Consider the following 16,298-nt stretch of genomic DNA (forward strand, 5'->3'; position numbering starts at 1 on the left):
TACTAATTAAATTCCAAAATAATAAAGCATAAAGACTATAATGGTGTCCCTACTGTTTGGGCTGCTGTAACAAAACATCATAGACCGGGTGGCTTAAACAACAAACATTTAGTTCTCACAGTTTCTGGAGGCTGGTAAGCCCAAGATGGGTATACAGTTATGGCTGGATGCTGGAAGCCTTCTTCCCGTTTTACAGACTGCTGTATTTTCCTTGTATCCTCACATGGTGGAAAAAGAGAGAGTTACCGCTCCTCCTGTTCTTGGAAGAACACTAATCCCATCATCGGGGCTCCACCTTTATGACCTGATTATCTCCCAAAGGTTCCACCTCTTAATACCTTCCTGCTAGGGGCTAGGATTTCAGTGCATGTACTGAGGGGAACCAAGCACGCAGGCCACCAGACAGTTACACCCCAACATGTTTGACCATTCCTGTTGTTCAACATTTAGGTTTTTCTAGCTTTCCTACTATGAATTTTCAGTGAACACCTTCATCGTAATTTTTTAAAATCTATGATAAATTTCTTAGAACAGATTTCTTGAGGCAGAGTTCCAAAGTTAAAATTTGACATTAGATCTTACCAAATATCGACCAGAAAAGATTGTACTAATTTATATTCCCACCCACAGGTACAAGGGTGCCCACTTTTAGCTGGCTGACACTGAATATTAGAATTTATTTTTATTTCTACCAATGGCATTTTGTGGTTGTTTTAAGTGACATTTCTTTGTTCAGTGAGGGTGAACATTTTTTCACACGTTGTAAGCCACTAACTCGCATCTTTGTGAATTGTCTGTTCCTGCGGTTTGGCAGCTCAGCTTTCCTCCAAACTTTTGTTCCTCTCCTGAGGATCACAAAACTTTGTACAACTTTATTCCAACTTGTTGAGTGTTTTCAGATGGTTGGTTGCTTTTAACAGACAGAGTAGATTCCAAAAATGTCATTTCAGTTTGGTTTTTTGACAGAGAATGGCTGTATGTTCAATTGAATGCTGCCCAGACTGTTTTCCAAAACCATAACTAAAGTTATCTTAATTGTCTCTCTGAATATATTAAAATACACAGTAGCCTACAGTTTTCAGTTCATAAATCCAAAGCTCTTGGAAACACATTTCTTTTGTAGGCCTCTCTAGGCCTAATTAGCACTATATGATCCTTTTTAGGTACTGGGAACAGTGAGAAAAAAGCAGTTTGGTCATAGGCCTTTTGACATAAGTTCTCAACTTGACATGAAGCCCAGAAATGTTACTACAAATGTGTCCTTGAGTGCCTGCGTGCTTTCCTTCTGTTTCTAAGGTAATGTGATGCTAAGATTATTTCTATGCTTAGGCACACCTTGTGGAGGCTACTAGAAGTCAGTGATCTCAAAGGAGGGACAGAGAAAGCCAATGGGAGTTAGGCACATAGAATCCTTTTCTGTTGCAAGTGGACTAGTAGCAGCAAGTAGGATTTGCCCAGTGCATTTCATTTTACAAAGCACTTTTTCATAGATAAACTCACCTGATATTCATAACAGCCACATAGAAGTTTGATACCATCACCCTCATTCTGCAGGAATAGTTAAATGACTTCCTCAGAGTCACAAGCTAATAAGTGGTAGTCAATACTCAGACTCCTGGACTCTGCATATGTGATTCCAACTATAATTCTCCTGCCACACTGGTACTTTATTTACTGAGTGCCCTTGAGAAATGGAACAGGCTCATGGAACAATAATAAAAAAAAAGAACAACTATGAAAAAGAAACCCACAGAGAAGTTACAGCCATGGTCACCATCTCATTCAACGGTCTAGAGAGAAGAAATAAGAGAGATTGGTGTCATCTTTTCAATGAGATGGCTGTTTGGGCTGCTCCGTTGTGGAGGTGGGACTGAGCAGTTCCCTTTTGCTCCTCCTCCTATATCTTCTGCCCTGAATATGGCATCACCCTCCTCCTAGAAAATCCTCCAGGATATTGGCAGAATGGTGATTAGGACCCAGACTGCTATTCCTCGGCTCTTTCCATGTCATCCTGCTGTCTCCCACTAATTAGTGACACTTTTAAAAGCCCTGGGAAAAATATTTGCAAAATGGAGTCTGTCAAATTTGGCTTTCTCAAGTTCCATGGTTCTAAAACAAGAAAAATATCTTTACTTGAGAAAGGTATTCCCCCTCTCCCCACCAAAACAAACAGCAAGATCTGCCTATTAACTCCTCATCTTTTAATCCACAGCACAGAAATTATGCTTCATCACAGCATGTAGGGACACATGTAAAACTTCTATCACCTTAATGGGACAATTAGTCTAAGAGTTAAAACAGAGAGTAAAGCATTCTCTTACCCACAAGAGTCCAAGATGCCAGATAAATGCCTTTAAAGAACTATGTAATTCCAATGCAATACCATCAAAGCTGACCATTTTTGCACACATGAAGAGGGTCAAGTACTATATGGGGATATCACAGATATTTTATTTGGAAATGCTACAGTTATTTAGTTCATTTTGTATCCATTTCCCATTCTTACTAACATTTAAAGATAACATAACCTTTATAAGTAAGCTTTAAATTTCTCAAATTTGAAAATGACTTTCCAGACATTCAAAAGCAACCAAAACCTTAATGATAATTTTTAAATTACATAAAATTGACAGTCTATCTTTAAGCTGCCATTCATCTGCTAGTTCTGGGTAGTTTCAAACTCTTACAATCCAAAGATAATGTAGAGACCTATGGAACTTAGATTTACTTTCCCACCACATTTTTATCAGCAACAGGTGAGACCAGCCATGTTCTAGGTTCATACATCTATTTTTACTAAGTAGTAGAAATTATGTTATATTAGACTTTTCAATTAGGTGACTAGATTAATCCCATTCTGCCCTTTTCTTTCCCAGTTTCTGTCATTGAGATCTGAATGCATTGACCAACTAAATTAGAAAATCAGTCTGTTTTATCTAAATAACTTTCATAACTAATCAATGTATGTATCAATTTTCTCAAATAATTCTTTTTATACAGTTTTTTAATTTTAAAAACTTATTCTTCACATTTATTTATCATGATTATACTCCTTATTCTGAGTCAAATATTTGTGGAGAGGAAAGGGAGTGGAAAGAGCCATCTTCATCCATCCAAAAAGTGTGGTTACTTGATTTCTTGGGAATTGTCTCTTGTCATTCATACTTTTTATTTTTAAAAGGCAGTACTAAAACATAAAGCTTTTCTCACTCCCTCACCCAATTTAGTTCCCATCCTGTTAATCTGTAATCAGATAACCCCATTAATGCTTTGCTTCATCCAGCAGGAAAAAAAGACATATTTGAAATCTTTGGGTATTATTTGACAAAAAACAATAGCACACCTCTGCAGACTCTTAAAAATTCTGAATAATTGTTATAAGTAATGCAACATTTCAACCTGGTGACTCAGGTAACCTGTAAACAGAATCTACAACCAACTAGTGAACAGGTTTCAAAGATTCATTAGTAAATCAGTTAAACGAAAATTCCAGAGCATGTTTTCCCAAAGACATAATCTTATTTTGGGTTGATAGACTCCTAGGCCAACCCCCTAAGACTCTGTCCCCCATATGGAAGTGAATTTTAGTATGACTAATGGCTCCCAGTCCTTCAGAGGTCCATAAGCCAGGGTCCTGGGCCCCTTAGTATAGTAGTTACTATACTAAGTCCCATCATTAATCAGATGGGTGGTCTCAGTTTACTCTCCTAAACAATGGATACACGGATACTTACATTTTTAAGGACTAAATGAAATAATGGAAGTGAAACACTTAGTACAGGTTTGGCCCAGAGTAAGTACTTATAATGACAGTGACAACACTCTTGAGTTCTAGGCCCCTCTGAACAGAATGGAAAGGAAGGTTCTAAGAAGTTCCTTGTACCCAGTTTATGCTTACATTATATTTATTGAGAAAAAATGCATAGTGAGTGTATTAGTTACCTCGGGCTGTTGAAACACAGCCCTGGCTGGCTTAAACAGCAATTTATTGTTTCAGAGTCCTGGAGGCTGGAAATGAGAGACTCAGGCAGTGGCAGTGCTGGCTCCTCCTGAGGCTGCGGGGAGGCCCCATCTGTTGCCTGGCCCTCTCTGGGCTTCTGGTGGCCGGGGATTCCTGGGTTTATCGATGGCACTCTCCCTGTGTCTTCACATTGCCTTCCCTCTATGCTGGTCTGTCTCTCTGTCCAAATTTCCCCTTTTTATAAGGACACAGTCATATTGGATTAGAGCCTAGTGATTATTAATTTGATCATCTGCAAAGACCCTATTTCCAAACAGGATCACATGTACAGGTATTGGGAGTTAGGACTTCAACAGCTTTTTCAGGGGACACTGTTCAACCCATGACAGCAAATAGGTGAAAAATTTCACTGAACATCCCCCAGGAAAGGTTGTGACAGGCTTCCCGAAGGAGTGGGAGAAGAAGTCTCAGCATCTCTAGGTCCATCCCCTAGGAGAAATGGGGGCTCCAGCGTACCCACCGCTGTCAGAGGAGAGCAGCCACTCTGGGAATTATCTGTGTGGAGGGGTGGTGAACCTCGAAACTGTCCTGCTCAGAGGTAAGGGACATCACCCACCATTCCCCCCCCGCCCCCACCCCCCACCCCCGTAGGTATCCAAATGTAAGCCCCACACATTTTTTCTTCAGAATTTGCTTTGTTTCAGATAATTACAATGCCTTCCTTCCTGAGATACAGACCAGCTTAAGAAACAAGTTATTCTTTCTGGCTATTAGGGTCCCAAACGGATCATTAAATTATTCAATTCCTACAACGGCTTTGCAACACCTGGGGTTTCATCAATTTCTCAAAAGTCCTCAAAGTGAAATTAATTTTGTATCCAGTTAAATGTTTTAAACAAGCACCAGTCTCAGAGCACTTTCAGAGGATGAGCTCATCCTGAACTCTTAACAAATGACACCAGGGCGTCCCAGTTCCCCCTAGGCTGGGAATCACGGTACTAAACAGCACGCCTGACCTCTGGAAGGAAAACCAGCCCATCCGCCCCGTCCCACCACCGGTGACTAATTTACAACCAGGAAGTAATTTCTCCACTGGGAGCCTGTGGATGGAGCACGCTGGTTCTTGGTGTCCTCCCAGGGCTGCAGTGTGACCTCGGTTCACCCTTCCTGCAGGAAGAACACCCCCCAGGCTCCAGCAGGGGGTCTACGGAAAGGATTCCTCTGAAAAACTGCTCAGGAACTCAGGAGAAGGCTTTGAATCTTCAAACATCACACCTAGATAGTTCCAAGCAATATTTGAAGTGAGAAACAAGTTCAGGTTTATAACAATCTTGTGGATAAAGAAGCCATGAGCGATTGTTGTCAAGCAATACTAAGTTGAGGACAGAGTCCTTGGCTGGCTTCCTTCTCCCCTTCAGCCCAGCTGACCCTTCCTCACCCTTGAGGGTCAACTGAAGTGTGCTGTCGCAGAGATGCCTTCCAGGACCCTTCCCGTGTTTGTTACTCTCTGTTATATCCTCCTCCTTAGTTCTTTGATAGTCCTACTAACTATCTGTATATATTTGGTTTAGTTTACTCTCCATACAAATATAAGCCTCAAAAGACCAAAAGCCTTGACCGGCTTCTCTGCTGTAGCCTCTGTGTCTGATACTGTGCCTGGCGCAGAGTAGATGTTCAATAAATACATGTGAAACAATTAATATTCTGAATGACGAGCAGGTGAACCTATACCCTCAGAGCCCCTGTTGACCAGTGTTCAAGGTGTAGTACATATTGTAGGCTGGATTGAGCAATAAAACATTGACCTGCAAAATATTACTTTCCTGAGTATTCACTCTGGCCTAAATAAACAGAAGGAACCCTGTGGAATTATCCTGCAAGGCTGATTTAGTAGAATCATTGGCACTTGTATAAAATTTTGGAGAATAATGTCCTAAGCACAGATGCTATTTTTAAGAACTTAACACCAGGAAAAACCTTCTGGGGCTAACTCTGTGGGAATGAGGCCCTTTTTATGTCATGCGTGATGTATGAACTGATGGCTCATGAAAGGTGAAGCTCAGACTAAGTTATCGGACTTTTTCCTTCTGAGTTATAGCTCAGCAAGCAGACTTGACTGATTACAGTCACTGACAAGAGCTGAGCAGTCTGTGGCTTGTTTATATTACCAAAAAGAAGTGACAATATGGCCCAATTTAATGCCTACAGCCCAGCATAACTAAACAAATTCTCTTTCCATTCCAAGTCGAGGTTCTTCTAAGTGGGGCTGGATTTATGGGAAACAAAAGCCAAAGAGAGCCAATCAGTCTACAGTGCTTGTTTGGGGCCAAATTACTTTAAAAGCCACAAATTAGGACCCTCTAGAAACGGAATAAGAAGAAATATCCTTAAATGGCTCTAGATTTCTGGCATCTGGAGCTCATGCTCATTGGGCCAGGCTGTTTGCAGTAGTAAAGGAAGTTCACAGGGTCACCCAGAGCCACCTAACCAGTAACCATCTCACAGAAGCAGAGAGACTCAATAACTCAGAGACCAGGAGGGCTTCTGCTCAGCTGTGGACTTTTAATGACAACATTCATCACTGAGTTAGGGGCTTCAAGGACAAAGATCTTCTAGAAAAGGCAAGTTTACCTGCTCTGTGGGCAGGTCCAGAAAACGGGGTCCACTGGGCCAAAGATACAAGACTTCCTCCCCTGAGAGCAAAAATAAATACTTGGGGGAAAGAAACTGTACAAAAGATTTAGCTCTGTATAATGCTACAACTTCTGTGTTAAATAGAGTGGGAAAGTTTCCAATGAAATCTGCCTCCCATCCTCTTGCAGATAATATAAATTGCGTTTGGGTCCCAAATGGAGTAGCATGTCTGCATCCATCTTCTCCCAGAACAGTGTGTCTTAGACTTTGTGGGGAAGTGGCCGGCAGGGTGGGGGTTGGGGATGGGTATGGAGCTTCGTGAATGCTCTGGACTAAATAGAGAAGTGTAAAACAGTTTCATGCGTCCATGCACCCTATTTAAAGCCCACCTGTGGACCCACTAGAGATCCCTGTATTATCGGAACAAAAGTGCCCCAGTGTTGGGTCAAAACTGGAGGCTGTTGTCAGGTGATTTTATGAAAGATGGGACAGAAAGGAAGAGAGAGATGTTTGCCTCTGTCCTCCTCAAAACCCAGGTCCACAAGTCCCAATACAAAGGCTAAACATATACCAATGACATACAGGAATAACTCTGACAAAAGGGAAACTGGGAAAATTTCCTCATTGTTTGGCTACCAGAGTGACTCTCAGATGCAGGCCAGTCATGTGATTCCATCCCTCTTACAATTATAAGTAACAGTTATAAATAACCTTGATTCAACCAAGTTTATGGCTAAAATGTATGGCTATGATAGGTACAACGAACACCAGGATAGGTGTTTTTCTGCTATAAACCTTCAGAGGTGGATATTGTATCTACTATTTAATAGATGAGGCTATAGGTTTGGGGAAAACTAGGATTTTATAATACCCTCTACATTTATTATTTCATAATATTTGACAGTCCTGAAGATGTGTATTAATATGCCAGTTGTTGGCAGCCGCGCTCAGAAAATAGCGCCCAATGCAGGGCAGCCAGAAGGCCCCGAACTTCCTAATGACAAATCATCCCACACCACTAAACTACATGCTAATTGCGCCTTGGCATAAGGACCAATGAGACCCACCAAATGGTTATGCTAATAAGGCATATGGAGCCGCACCAACCAGGTCAGAGCATGAGAACTATATAAGCAAGCCTCTCCTTCCCCTCTGGGTCCTGCCCAACTCATTTGTTTCACAAAGAGCTGAAGAATAAATCTTTCTGCAGAAGAATCCTGCTGTTGTTGCATGCTGTTCTTGCCGGCGAGGACAGGGCACGCGACAAGTGGTGCCGAATCCCGGGAACCAGAACATCACCGGCACAGGGAGGACCCTTCAGACATCTGGAGAGGATTCAGAACTGCAGGTCAGAAGAAAGCCCGGAGGGGTAAGTTCCGAGAGGCCCCTGCTTTTTAGGATAATGGTTGATGGTTCTCTGTAAATAAGGAGGCACCATGGGGAATGCACCGTCATTAGTCACGGCGCTGCAGACAGCTCTCAAAGAGCGAAACTTGAAGGTCTCCAGCAAAGTCTTAGGATCTTTTGTGAAGGAGATAGACCGTGTGGCCCCCTGGTTCATTTGTTCAGGGTCCCTCTCAATCCCGAGCTGGGACAAACTGGGGAAAGATCTTGATAGAGAGGAGGAGGAGGGTAGCCTGAGGGGAGGCACCAGGCCCCTCTGGAAACTGATTAGAGCTTGTCTGCAAGATGAGAGATGTGAAAAGGTAATAAAAGAAGGTCAGAGAGCATTGACAGATATCCAAGAGAGCATGTCAGAAACGGAACGGGAAACAGAAAGCGCGCGCGGCCGAAAAAAGGCCACAAAAACAAAGGTAAAAAAACCTCAGAGTGAGGGAGAAAGCCCGCCTAGGGCAAAAGCGAAAGAGCCCCGAGAAGCGAGTGACGATCGCCTCGGAGAAAATAGTAAATACCCCTGGAAAGAGTTGAGGGACCTCCAACTCTCCAATAGGGAATCTGAGGAGGAATTAACGTCCGCAGAGGAAGGGGAAGAAAATAAAACCGCAGAGTGTAGAAGTAAGGGAACCAGCAAAGTTGAAAAGCGGACCAAGGAAAAAATGAAAGCAGGGTGTCCCCCGACGCCCGTTGCCCCGCCACCTTACGTGAGTGGTGCACTCTCCTTTTGCCACCCAGATACTCTTCAGGCAATTAGACAAATGTTTCCTGTATTTGAGGATAATGGCGTACGCTCTCACCAGCCCCTGAGCCATAAACAAGTTAAGGAGTTAGCAGAATCCGTTCGGGCTTATGGAGTCAGTGCTAACTATACCATAGCACAAGTTGAGAGATTAACAGAGACAGCCATGACACCCGCAGACTGGCAATATGTAACTAAGGCATGCCTTTCTAGTATGGGGCAATACATAGAATGGAAGGCATTGTGGCATGATATCAGCATGACCCAGGCACGCGCAAACGCGGCCGAAGGACAGCCTGCGTGGTCATATGATATGCTGACGGGCCAAGGACAGTGGGTAGCTGACCAGACCGCCTTCCCCTTACAGGTATACGCACAAATAAACACGTGCGCCGCCAAGGCATGGAAAGCCCTCACCAACAAAGGAGAAGTATCAGGCAATTTGACAAAAATTATTCAGGGGCTGAGCGAGCCATTTTCTGACTTTGTCGCTCGTATGATGGAGGCCGCAGGCAGAATATTTGGAGATCAGGAACAAGCAATGCCCCTAGTGGAGCAATTAGTATTTGAACAATGTACCAAAGAATGCAGACAGGCGATAACACCCTGGAAACAAAAAGGGATACATGCCTGGTTGAAAGCCTGTAGAGAAATAGGAGGGCCACTCACCAATGCGGGCCTAGCCGCGGCCATATTACAGAGCCACAAACAAACCAGGATCACTAACAGAAGTATCAAATGCTTTCAATGCGGGAAATTAGGACATATAAAGAGAGAGTGTAGGAGCCCAGCTTCAGAACAAACAACCCAAAAGACCCCTGGGTTGTGCCCTAAGTGTAAGAAAGGCAGGCATTGGGCCAATGAGTGCCGGTCTATTAAAGATATAGAAGGGAAACCCTTAGAACTGCCAAAAAACGCCCAGAGGGGCCCCCGTCACCAGGGCCCGCAAATATATGGGGCAACCAGCACGCAAGTGTCATTCGGGAACAACCAGGCCCCCCAAGGAGAGCCACTTCAGGTTCCGCGGGATTGGACATCTGTGCCACCACCAGAATAGTGTTGACTCCACAGATGGGAGTTCAGCCTATCCCTTCAGACTTTAAAGGCCCCCTACCACCAAATACCATTGGGTTACTCCTAGGGCGCTCTTCTGCTGCATTGAAAGGCCTGGTAGTTCATCCCGGAGTTATAGATCAAGATTATGAAGGACAGGTAAAAATCATGTGTTCGGCTCCCAGAGGAATCTACCCTATATCTCCGGGAGACCGCATAGCCCAGCTCTTAGTTTTACCTAGTCTCCACGCCAATTATCCTGCTACCAACACGGAGAGGGGAGAAAGGGGCTTCGGCTCCTCTGACTGGGATTCAGCCTTCATAGTATTAGATTTAGCAGACAGACCAAAATTAACTCTTCAAATAGAGGGAAAGAGCTTTGAGGGAATCCTAGACACTGGAGCAGATAAAAGGATTATCTCTGCAACCTGGTGGCCCTCCAAGTGGCCTGTGACCCAATCCTCACATTCATTACAAGGTTTAGGATATGAGTCAAGCCCTTCAATTAGTGCCAAACCATTGAAATGGCGAGCCCCTGAAGGACAAGAGGGTACAGTCACCCCTTATGTACTCCCTCTACCGGTCAATTTATGGGGGAGGGATGTCATGAGAGACTTAGGCCTCAAACTCATTAATGAATACTCCACCCCTGCCCAAGGCATGATGATGGACATGGGATACATCCCTGGCAAGGGGCTGGGGAAACACCAACAGGGACACATAGAGCCCATCCTGCCCAAAGTAAAGAATGACCGTCACGGCCTGGGTTTTTCATAGGGGCCATTGAAGATGCCATGCCCATACCTTGGCTCACAGAGGAGGCCGTATGGGTTCCTCAGTGGCCCCTATCCTCTGAAAAATTAGAAGCAGCTCATTGCTTAGTGCAAGAGCAGCTCCAAGTGGGACACCTAGAACCCTCTGTGTCCCCATGGAACACACCCATATTTGTAATCAGGAAAAAGTCAGGATCATGGAGGTTGCTTCATGATCTGAGAGCAGTAAATGCTCAAATGAGAATGCTTGGACCCGTACAACGGGGACTGCCACTCCTCTCTGCCTTACCCAAAGAATGAAAAGTGCTCATAATAGATATTAAAGATTGTTTCTTTTCTATACCTCTAAGCTCCAAGGACAGGGAAAGATTTGCTTTTACTTTGCCAGCTATTAACCATGAACAACCCGATGCCAGATTTCAGTGGAAGGTCCTCCCTCAAGGAATGGCAAATAGCCCCACCGTATGTCAACTGTACGTTCAGCGAGCGCTAGACCCAATTCGTAAGACCTATCCCACGCTAAAGATCATCCATTACATGGATGACATCCTTCTTTGCTCCCCACAACCAGCAGAAATAGAAGAAGCATATATAGATCTCACTAGATCCCTAGAAAATTGGAGACTGAATATAGCAAGCGAGAAGGTCCAAAAATCTAGTGTTAGCAAATTCCTAGGAGCAACCATTTACACAGATGTAATTTGCCCCCAAAAGCTTGAGATAAGACATAATCAATTGCGAAATTTGAATGACTTCCAAAAACTCCTAGGGGATATTAATTGGTTGCGCCCATACTTAAAGATACCCACCACTGAATTGACTCCACTATTTAAAACCCTAGAAGGAGACCCACAACTAACGTCACCGCGCTCCCTCACACCTGAGGCATTACAAGCCATTCGCAAAGTAGAACAGGCTTTGATGACAGCACAATTAAATAGAGTGCAATCGAATGAACCCTTTGAGTTGTGTGTGCTTCCCACCCCGGAGCTGCCAACAGCAGTCTTATGGCAGCACGGCCCACTGATCTGGATCCATCCCCAAGCCTCTCAGGCTAGGACAATAGAGTACTATCCAGCAGCCGTGGCCAAACTTGCTTTGAGAGGAGTAAAAACCTCCATGACACATTTCGGAGAGGCTCCAGCTAAAATTATAACCCCTTACAGCGTAGAACAGATACAAGTATTATGTGCTATGAACGATGATTGGGCCATACTTGCTTACAGTTTCTCAGGAACCTTTGATAATCATTTCCCTAAACATCCCCTCATCAACTTCGCCAAAAATCATCTCCTAGTATTCCCTCGGGTCACTAGCCTAACCCCGCTGCCTCATGGAAAAACAGTTTACACGGACGGGTCTAAGACAGGCACAGGTGCCTATGTCCATGATGGCAAAGTTGTGACAAAAGGCTACACGCCTGACACTCCACAAATAGTGGAATGTCGCATAGTCTTAGAGGTCCTACAAATCTTTCCTGAACCTTTAAATATTGTGTCTGACTCCTGTTATGTAGTTAATGCAGTCAAATCTCTAGAAGTGGCCGGGCTAATTAAAGCGTCCAGCCCAGTAGCCACTTTGTTCAAACAGATACAATCAGCACTACTTCATAGGCAATCTCCTTTGTATATAACTCATATCAGAGCACATTCAGGCCTTCCCGGGCCTATGACCCAAGGCAACCACCTGGCAGACCTTGCAACCAGAAGCATAGCCTTTCCCCTGCTAGACCCTGTCACCACAGCTTCAAAATTCCACACACAGTTTCATGTCACTGCCGAAACGCTGCGCAGGTGGTTTAGCATAACCAGGGCCGAAGCTAGGAACATTGTCCTTAGCTGCCAACACTGCTGCAGCTTCCTTCCCGCACCTCATGTGGGGATCAACCCCAGAGGTATTAGGCCTTTACAAGTTTGGCAAATGGATGTGACGCATATTTCGTCTTTTGGGAAACTGAAATATGTACATGTATCCGTGGATACTTGTTCAGGAGTCATCTTTGCCTCCCCATTGTCAGGAGAGAAAGCTTCCCATGTCATCCAGCACTGCCTTGAGGCTTGGAGCGCATGGGGGTTACCACAGATTCTGAAAACAGACAATGGCCCAGCCTATACCTCTACAAAATTTGCTCAATTTTGTCATCACATGGGGATAAAACATATCACTGGCCTTCCCTACAACCCACAGGGTCAAGGGATTGTGGAACGCGCGAACCGCATGCTCAAATCCTATTTACTTAAGCAAAAAGGGGGAATTGAAGATATACCCCCCACACCAAAAACTGCCATAGCCCTAGCACTTTTCACTATAAATTTTTTGAATCTGGATGCTCAAGGCCATACAGCAGCGGATCGCCATAATCAGTGGCCAAAAGACCCACAAGAACTAGTAAAATGGAAGGACGTGTTATCTAACCAATGGAAGGGCCCGGATCCAATCATAATCAGATCCAGGGGAGCTGTGTGTGTTTTCCCCCAGGGTGAAGAAAATCCCTTCTGGATCCCGGAGCGCCTAACGAGGAAAGTCCTAAACAAAGGAGATAACTTCGCTGTACCTCCTGACCCTGCTCCTGACACTGGAGACCCCGACTCAGGGAGTATTGAGATGGGGAATCCTGTCTGCCTTTCCTAAGCCTATGCCTGTCCATTTCAATGCAGCCGTTTTTCCCCGCTTTTTCACCACCAACTCTAGTATGAACTTGCCCTACCTAGTTAAAGACACCCTAGTAGCTCCCCTGGGAGAAAACCGATCCTTCGTAACTAATGGGTCATTATGCTTCACCACTCAGAATCTAGCTGGCTGTATCTCCCTGAAACGGAGGAAATACGGATGGTTCAGTGACATAATTCTAGAGGCCAGTAGCCTCCCCGTTATGTCAGCTAAATTTGAAGGGCCTAATAAGGAAGGGAGCCCGTCCTATAAGAACATGACTATCCACCAGATGGTTCTCTGGATCAATGGCACATTTGTACACTCTCCCAGGAACAATTCCACCGACAGGCCTCGTCAACCCAAATATGCCTCCCATTGTGTGGGCGACTATGAGGGAGAGCTGTGGCCCTGGACTGACTGTCAGTCAACTGTAGTAACGTGGGCAACTGAGAGGCAGGAGTTTACCATCTCCCCAGAATGGAGGGACGGCCAGCCAATGAGGCTTGGTGGCCAGTAAAGGTGCTCAAAGGCGAGTTTCGTCAGCAGCTGAGCATGAACCCCTTCCATAAATGGATGCTGTGTGGAGTCAATGGCTCGTGTACCGACCTCTCCCCCTTTTCCGCCCTCCAGGGTGGGGGAATTGGTGTAAAAAATATCACCTTTTGGTGCGAGAATAACCACATGCGCGCACACTGGAACATGATCATGACCCATAACAACGAGAACTACACGTGTTCAGCAAAATCAGGTCCAGAGTCACCTAATTCCCTTTTTCCACCTTCTCCAGTATGCGTATACCCCCCATTTCTGTTTATCTTATCCAATAGTAGCTTTGACTCCTGCTCCAATGAAACCTGCTTTCTGTCTCAGTGTTGGGATGCGCGTAACTTTACCAATGCTTTGGTAGTCCGCATCCCCCCTTGGGTCCCTGTTCCCGTAGACGCCCCTAACACCATGACTCTGTTTCGAGAAAGGCGCGATTTCGGCGTTACAGCCGCCATAGTGCTCCTGATCTCCGCGACCGCGGTCGCAGCCACTGCCGCTGGTATAGCTTTAGACACCTCCATCAAATCGGCTACAGAGCTCAATAACCTTGCAGCCTCAGTAGCTTCTGCCCTGGACCAACAGTCCACACTTGATGGCAAACTGAAAGGAGGAATAATGATCCTCAATCAACGCATAGATCTCGTGGAGGAACAAATAGAGGTGCTCTGGCAAATGGCCCAATTGGGATGTGAGCGGAAATATCGTGCCCTCTGCATCACTAGCATTCAATATAAAAATTTTACACGGGCAGCTAATCTGTCACGAGACCTGTCCCAGTATCTTTCAGGAAACTGGTCCCAAGACTTCGATGGGACACTAGAAGAGCTGCGGTGAGAAATTATCCACATCAACTCCACCCGTCTAGATATCTCCGTAGCGGAAGGACTCTCTTCCTGGTTCCTCAGAGCTCTCTCCCACGTCAAGGAGTGGGCGGGCATGGCTGGGATGGGCGTGTTCCTGCTTGGAGGTCTCATGCTCTTACTCTGGTTGTTATGCAGACTCCGCAACCAACATAAGCAGGACAAGGTGATCCTTGCTCAAGCCCTAATGGCGATAGACGTTGGTGCCTCTCCCCAAGTGTGGCTCAACATGCTTAAGAAGGAAGCTCAGCTTTAGCTTGAGGTAGCTCTTGCACCCTGAGCCCATGTGGCACTGCACCAGGCCCGAGTACCTCAATGCTTAATCACAGCTTTCTTTAAGAAGCTCATGGTGCAAGAGGGTTGAGAAAAAGGGTCCAAACCCTTTGTACCAAGCGGTCCCAACGCCAGCCAGAGGATGCGAGGCAAAGCACTGCAAGAGGTCTTGGACCCCTCTGAGAGGCATGCCTGACTGCATAGGGGTAGATGCCCAGAACCCCTCTCCAAAAAGGGGGCATCAGGAAGTGCGATGGAGGTCAGGCCTCTGTCTCCGCCTCTGCTGGCAAGTTCCGCCTTGAGCTTCTGTTAGACAAAAAAGGGGGAGATGTTGGCAGCCGCGCTCAGAAAATAGCGCCCAATGCAGGGCAGCCAGAAGGCCCCGAACTTCCTAATGACAAATCATCCCACACCACTAAACTACATGCTAATTGCGCCTTGGCATAAGGACCAATGAGACCCACCAAATGGTTATGCTAATAAGGCATATGGAGCCGCACCAACCAGGTCAGAGCATGAGAACTATATAAGCAAGCCTCTCCTTCCCCTCTGGGTCCTGCCCAACTCATTTGTTTCACAAAGAGCTGAAGAATAAAGCTTTCTGCAGAAGAATCCTGCTGTTGTTGCATGCTGTTCTTGCCGGCGAGGACAGGGCACGCGACAGCCAGTTTTATTAATGACAAGACTGAATTTAGAAAGTTCAGGTAAGTTTCCAAGGTCACACAGCAAGCGATAGAGCTGAGTTGAACCCAGAATCGGCTAACTCCTAAACCCCTGATCTTTCAGCTGTTCCACCAGCTAGAGAACTCACCTCCTACTCTTATGGGTATGTTCCCATCCCAGAGCACATCTCCAGATTCCTTACCTTCATATTGTATGTCCTCTGAGAATACTACCTCTCCCAGTAGACTGATCCTCCATTCAGCCACATATTATCTCATCCTGTCTGTATAAACACCCTATGAGAGAGTATTACTGGCTCCATTCTGTAACATGAAGAGATAAAGTGACTTGCTCAAGGTCACACAGCTGATCATCTATCTCCAAAATGTTGTTCTTCCCATCATATCATTAGGCTCCTGCAAGAAATTAAGGAATGAATCCCTTTGAGCAGCCCATCTCCTTAATGAGCACTAATCAGGTATTTGCCACCTGAAGGTCCATGTTTTGGGTCTGTGCTAATCTCTGTGCCATGCATCCTTGAAGATACAGTACAGCAGCTCCAAGATGCTTAGGTATGTGCTCCCCCAAAGGCTGACCAAATTAGAATGTGCTGGCTATCTCTCTCAGAAGGACTTAAAAGTGTGTTGAGTCTGCGAAAAGCGAGCTTTCAGTGCTTAAGCTGTGGCTCCTTTTGTAAAGTCTAGTTGACATGTCACATAGCAACAAAAGTCACAGCTCTTGAAGAC

General features: G+C 45.2%; 1 protein-coding gene across 1 annotated transcript; it reads left to right on the plus strand.

Moving 5' to 3' along the window:
• The first annotated feature begins 7,583 nt into the window (after positions 1-7,583).
• Positions 7,584-15,502, plus strand: LOC140849634 (endogenous retrovirus group K member 7 Env polyprotein-like). The gene is made up of 2 exons (XM_073237687.1): positions 7,584-7,964; positions 13,037-15,502. Exon 2 carries the CDS (start codon positions 13,688-13,690, stop codon positions 14,588-14,590), a length of 903 nt encoding a protein of 300 aa, XP_073093788.1. The 5' UTR covers positions 7,584-7,964; positions 13,037-13,687; the 3' UTR covers positions 14,591-15,502.
• Positions 15,503-16,298: the final 796 nt, after the last annotated feature.

This window comes from Manis javanica, chromosome 5 (assembly GCF_040802235.1).
Source record: "Manis javanica isolate MJ-LG chromosome 5, MJ_LKY, whole genome shotgun sequence".
In the NCBI taxonomy this organism is placed as follows: domain Eukaryota; kingdom Metazoa; phylum Chordata; class Mammalia; order Pholidota; family Manidae; genus Manis; species Manis javanica.

What these genes read in the sequence shown, in the direction of transcription:
- LOC140849634 (XM_073237687.1), top strand. Translation starts at nt 13,688, where the DNA reads ATGGAGGGACGGCCAGCCAATGAGGCTTGGTGGCCAGTAAAGGTGCTC.